At 58.5% G+C, this 6,000-nt stretch overlaps 1 protein-coding gene across 1 annotated transcript in view; it reads left to right on the plus strand.

Moving 5' to 3' along the window:
* The window catches only part of TOP3A (DNA topoisomerase III alpha), a 29,154-nt gene extending 23,631 nt beyond the window's left edge, over window positions 1–5,523 (plus strand). Inside the window, exons 17-19 of the mRNA XM_045778279.2 lie at window positions 93–215; window positions 1,441–2,096; window positions 3,525–5,523. Coding sequence (XP_045634235.2) covers window positions 93–215; window positions 1,441–2,096; window positions 3,525–3,703 — 958 coding nt within the window. The 3' untranslated portion in view covers window positions 3,704–5,523. The remainder of the gene's footprint in view (window positions 1–92; window positions 216–1,440; window positions 2,097–3,524) is intronic.
* The last annotated feature ends 477 nt before the right edge of the window (window positions 5,524–6,000 follow it).

Raw genomic sequence — 6,000 nt, forward strand, 5'->3', positions numbered from 1 at the left:
CTTCCTTGCCAGCCAGGCCACAGCCCAGGAATGTGTATTTCCCGCAGTCTGCTGGCTCCTGCACGACCCTGCTCCCTATGCTCCCTCCCCAGGTTCTACCTCAGCTGCACGGGCTTCCCAGAATGCCGATCGGCCATGTGGTTCCCCGACTCTGTGCTGGAGGCCAGCAGGGACGGGAGCGTGTGTCCGGTGTGTCAGCCGCACCCAGTCTACAGGTGAGCTGGGCCTCTGCGCAGCTGGGGGGCGCTCGCCACGCTCAGCAGCAGCCGGGTTGCTGGTCCTGAATTGCTCCGTGTCCCATCCATGCCTCTGGTGCGGAAGCCGGGCCTGGGGGCACGTTCCTGGGCAGCTCGGGCAGAGCCCTGCGTGCGTCAGAAGAACCACGAAGGCACCTTTCCCTGCCCTTTCCAGCTAGATTGCTGCCCAGTAGAGTGTGGGGAAGTGAATATTCCGGTGTCGGATAGCGTTCCCAGGCTCCTCGCAAAAGTCCAGAGGCTGTGGGTAGGACTGGTCCTCAAACGTTTTGGTCTTAGGACCCCTTATGCTCTTAAAAATCCTCAAGGAAGGCACCCAGAGAGCTTCGTTGTGGGTTAAGTTTATCAATACTTAACATATTCTGAATTAAAGTGGAGACATTTTTTAATATGTGTTATTTTTACAGCAGATACATTGCATGCTGACATAAATAGCATATTTTTACCTATTTCCAAAGCAAAAAGATAAGAAAATGTCTATTTGCAAAGCAGAAAACAGAGAAAGGAAATGCATGTTTTCCATTTTTGTGAGTCTAACGTCTGGCTCCATAGAGACCGCTGGACTCTCAGGTCTGCTCTCAATGAGTCTGCTGGGCCGGTCGCGTGGGCCGTAGCGTCTAGCAAGCTCATGCATACAACATGGGGGGACGAGAGCACAACGGATGTGACTTCTTAGCCTTGTTACAAAGTAGTTCTGACCTCACCAGCAGGGTCCAGGGGTCCAAGAACCACTGGTTATAGGAGGTGAAACTTTCCGAGGCGTCTGTGTTTTGTTTTGTTTTTTAAGATTTTATTTATTTATTTGAGAGAGAGAGAACAAGCCGGGGGAGGGGCAGAGGGTGAGGGAGAATCAGGCTCCCCGCTGAGCAGGGAGCCAGATGCAGGGCTCCATCCCAGGACCCTGGGATCATGACCTGAGCCGAAGGCAGATGCTTCACCAATGGAGCCACCCAGGCGCCCCGAGGCTTCTGTGTTTGGGAGATTAATCGGGGTCTCAGGTTTCCTCTGTCTCCTACTCTGCGCTCTCATGACACCCGGAGGGGCTCATGGCTGGCAGGCACCTGGCGTGGGCTCCTGGGGCGCGGGGGTGCCGAGGGGAGGCCCGGGTGGGCGCGGCCCTCTGAGGATAAGGAGAAGACGCTTGCAGCTGGTAGTAAGGCTTTCTGTCATCTCGTGGCCTCGCTAGGTTGAAGTTCAAGTTTAAACGCGGCAGCCTTCCCCCGACCATGCCCCTGGAGTTTGTCGGCTGCGTCGGCGGATGTGACGAGACGCTGCGGGAGATCTTGGACCTGAGGTTCTCTCGGGGCCCCCCCAGAGCTTCCCAGCCAGCCAGCCAGCCCTCCAACTACCTGCAGGCTAGCCAGTCCCTGAACAGAATGGACAGCGCCACCCGGATGCTGCCCCTGCCCACCGTCATGGGGGGCAGCAACTCGGTGACCTGCAACTGCGGCCAGGAGGCCCTGCTGCTCACCGTGCGGAAGGAGGGCCCCAACCAGGGCCGCCAGTTCTACAAGTGCGGCGGCGGCGGCTGCAGCTTCTTCCTCTGGGCCGACAGCAGCCTCCCAGAAGCGGCAGGGCCGCCCTGCTCTGCCTCGAGACCCGCCGGCAGCTCGCTGGGCCGCCCGCCTGCCATGGGGGACCGCTGGGGTGGGTCCAGCCGACCGGGAGAGGACGGCGGCGGCGGCGGGGGCGGGGGCATGTCCTGCCTGTGCAGCCAGCCCGCCGTCACCCGGACTGTGCAGAAGGATGGGCCCAACAAGGGCCGCCAGTTCCACACATGTGCCAAGCCCCGAGAGCAGCAGTGCGGCTTCTTTCAGTGGGTGGACGAGAACGTGGCCCCAGGTGAGGCGGGGTGCGCGGCGGGGGGCCAGTCCTGGGCCGGGAGAGGTGCGGGGGGGGGCAGGTGCAGCCCCGGCTCGGGTGCGTGGTGTTCTCTACCTCGGAGACCCGAGGCGACGGAGGAGGGCAGCGGTGGGGCTGGAGGTTCCAAAGGAAAGGCTAGCGCAGTTCACGGAGCAGCCCGCTGCGTGCCCGGTGCTGTGCCAAGTTCACCGTCCGTGTGTCTTCACCTCCGTCAGCTGAGCACTGTGAGGCCGCGGAGGCCCAGGTAAACGAGCCGCCTCTCCTCGGGGTCACGCGGCCCGAGGTCTGCCTGACCCCACAGCCCTGGGCTCCTCTAGCCTCTGTGGGCTCGCAAGGTCCTCATCATCGGCCGCATGCCTTCAGGTGCCGAACCTGGCCCTGGGGACGTCTAGGAACCAGCTCGGGGTGACACGGCTTGAGCCCGGTGCCCCGAAACCGGGTGTGGTGAGAATTGTCCCCCGAACATTGGAGCAAGGGGGATAATGCCCCCGGAGGCAGTTGGAAACAGTCCCCTCCCACTCCAGGGCACAGCAGGAGCTTAGATCTGTGTGAGAATGGCCGAAAGGAACGGTGGGAGCTCTGTTGTTGGGCAGAGCCGGGCCCAAAGCCTGCCTGTGAAACGGAGGACTCAGCCTCACAGCCTCACCGTTTTCTCAGTAAGATGGGCACTTGCCCGCCTTTCTTAGGGTTCCTGTCTCGTAAAAGAGTTAGGTAGTCTCAGACTGTGATGCTGACACATGTGTTGCCAGCTCTGCACGTCCAGGAAGAACCCAGAAGGCTCAGTAAGGCACAGGGCTGGCTACCGGTGCCGGAGGGGGGCCGGAGACAGCTACTGCTGCGACAGTTTGAAGTGTGTGAGAGGTGGTCCAGCCCTGAACCTGCTTCAGGCGTGCAAGGGTCCTTTGTCCCCCCATAGGAAGGAAGCAGTGTTCGACCACCAGGCCAACTGATAAGTTATCCTGGGCGACAGGGCAGTCAGAACTAAGAGGCCTGTTTGAGGCCTGGGAAGGATCCAGAACTCAGTTAACTTGCATGGAAGGTGGGGAGCAGGAGGTTGGTTACGGGCCTGTTGGGTTTCGCTGCTTCTCCGTATGGCCTCAGGCCAGTTGGCTGGGTCTCTACTTCTGGAAAGAGGGCATGTGTGAAGTGACAACAGTGCCCTTTTTATCAGGATAGTGATTGTGGGCCAAGGCCTTCAAGGGCTCCGGGTTCTTTAGGGAGTGGCCTTGGGGCCACGGAAGGTGAGGACACTCTGTGTGTTGACAGGAGGGAAGGGAACCTGGCCGGTGAGTGGACTCAGCCACACAAAGGCTGTGGGGCCGCCCTCCGCCAAACACTCGGACTTGGACTTCCTGCCTCTTCGGTGTGTCTGTCCTAAACTCAGGCTTCCCCTCATTCTTCCCATAGGGACTTTCAGAGCCCTGACCTGGCCAGGAGACAGAGGAAGAACCCAGGGGCCAGAGGCCAGAAGCAAAAGACCGCGGGCCAGTTCCACAAACCCAGAGTCCACGGCCAAGAAACCCCGGAAATGCAGCCTTTGCCACCAGCCTGGACACACCCGTCCCTTCTGTCCCCAGAACAGATGAGGCAGGGGAAGGGAGAGAGGGCTGCTTCCTCAGACCTGCCCCTTTCCTCTTGGGAAAAAGCTATTGTCACTAGGACCTTCCCTGCCCTGGAGGCCTTGTGGAAAGCGGTGGCTTTTGGGGCCTGGCTTACCTGTGCTCGGGAGTCAGGATCCAGACCGTTCTCTGGAGAAGTCGGCCTCGGCTGGGCAGTGACCTGAGCCGGGGCTTCTCGCTGGTGGCACTACAGAGCATTTAACACCAGGGTGGGCGCATCCCGCTCTGTGGCCTCCCAGACTTTCTTCCCTTCTGGAAAGTCCCCTTGAGGGACCAGCACTCCTGGTACAGGCTCCGGGCAGCCTGGACAGGGTTCTGCTGGCAGGCATTCTGAGAAAGGAGGGTGCAGGGCAAGAACGTGGCCCTTGTTCTAAAATCACGTCTCTCGAAGAAGCTTTGTTTTCTTTACCCAGACATTTCTGCGGCCAGGACACCGCACAGCTCATGTGTCTTAATAAAGAGTCCTGCCCCTCTGCTCTGGTGGGTGTGGTGCGATGCCGCGGCCCGGCCCTGAGCTTATGCTAAGGATATAATAGGAGAACATGGTTGTGACCCCGCGGGCTTTAGTGTGGACATCAGAGCACGAGCAGTTGGGAACGCCCGGCTTGCTCAGGGTGGAATGCTGCCCTCCCCGAAACCCCCTCAGGTAACGAGCAGCCAGGAATGCCTGGTCTGCTCCGGGCAGAAAGCCGCCCCAACCGAAACCTGATTGCTCCTGACAGTAGCCTGCCGGACCGCGGAAACATGTTTAAGTACAGGCTACATTTGCTTACCGTTACATCATCCACTCCCGTGACCTTCCCCACGATGTACTGCCATTCACTGGGACGTGCTGCAGACCAGGAGACTCCCCCTGATTGTCTTTGATCGTTGAGCGTCAGTGAATATACGAGGTCATGGCTGTTCGGGGAGGTCGCACTCTTTGCAGTCGTCGCCTGCGCCCTCGTTTCTTTCGCAGCTAACCTATCTGTGCCTCGTCCTTCTCCGAATCGCCGCAGTGCTGCTCAGTGTCTGGTGACCGGTGGCAGAAGCGGTGGCCACGGACCCCAGCCAGGGCTCAAGGGGCCTCTCACCAGCCTCTGGCCCTCTTGGCCTCTCCTCCCAGCCCCAGCCCTTCCTCCCTGTCCACACGGTGGGCGGTGAGCTGAGCTGCTCCCAGCCCCACGAACAGCTCACCGCACAGAGCAGTGCGGGAAGACCACACAAGACTCAGAATGCTTCCACACTGTGCAGAGGTGGCCCCGTTCCTAGTGTGTCTTTACAAAAACCTGTGAATGATACGTAACCACGTGCCTTTATCTTGCTGGTTAGGAGATAAGCAGGACTGGGTGTGAGTTGCCTAGAGTCGCATTGCTGGTGGGCGAAGAAATGAACCATGCTCAGTCTTGGACTCCTGGCCCCGAGCCCTCCAGTGACAGCAGTTCTCGGAGCATCTGAACAGTGGCCGGGGTCACGGCCCTGCGTTTGTGTTTTAGTCCCCTCCCCCCAGCCCTTGGCAACCACCAGTCCGCTTTCTGTCTTGGTGGCTTTACCTCTTCGGAACAGTCCGTAGAAATGGAATCACAGAGCCTGTGGCCTTCTGTCCGGCTTCTCTGCCTTCGCATATTGTCTTCAAGATTCATCCACGAGCATGTGTCGGCACGTGATTCCTCCGTGTGACTGCGCGACACTCCATCTCATGGTTGAGCCATATGACGTCCGTCCGGTCAGTTGATGGGCATTTGGGTTGTTCCCACATCTTGGCTCTTGGGAATGGTGCTAATATAAACTCATGCATAAGATTTGAACACCTGTTTTCGATTCTTTGGGGGTACATACCTGGGACTAGGTCTGGCTCTTACGGTCATCCTGTGTGAACGGTTTTCCCCAGCAGCTGCCCCGTTTCACGTTCCCACCAACAACGCGCAAGGCTTCTCTGCGTCCTCGCCAGTGCGTAGTTTCCTTTATTTATCTTTGTTTTGGCCATCCTGATGGGTGTCAGGTGCCCTCTCATTGTGGTTTTGACTCATTTTCCTAATGACCAGGGAAGCCGAGCGTCTTCGCGCGTGCTTATGGGCCACTTGTGTATCTTCAGAGAAACGTCTGTTCATGTCTTTCGCCCATTTTTCAGTTGGATTGTTTTGTTGTTGAGCTCTAGGAGTTCCTCATAGATTCCGGATTTTAGACGGATTTGTGGATTTTAATCTTTCCACAGGTGACTCCGTGTGTGCCAAGACCAAAAACTACCGGGGTGGATTGTACCAAGGTCAGACCTGGCTTGGGTC

The sequence above is a fragment of the Ursus americanus genome, chromosome 14 (genome assembly GCF_024610735.1).
Source record: "Ursus americanus isolate L20-20 chromosome 14, mUrsAme1.1.p, whole genome shotgun sequence".
NCBI classification, from domain to species: domain Eukaryota; kingdom Metazoa; phylum Chordata; class Mammalia; order Carnivora; family Ursidae; genus Ursus; species Ursus americanus.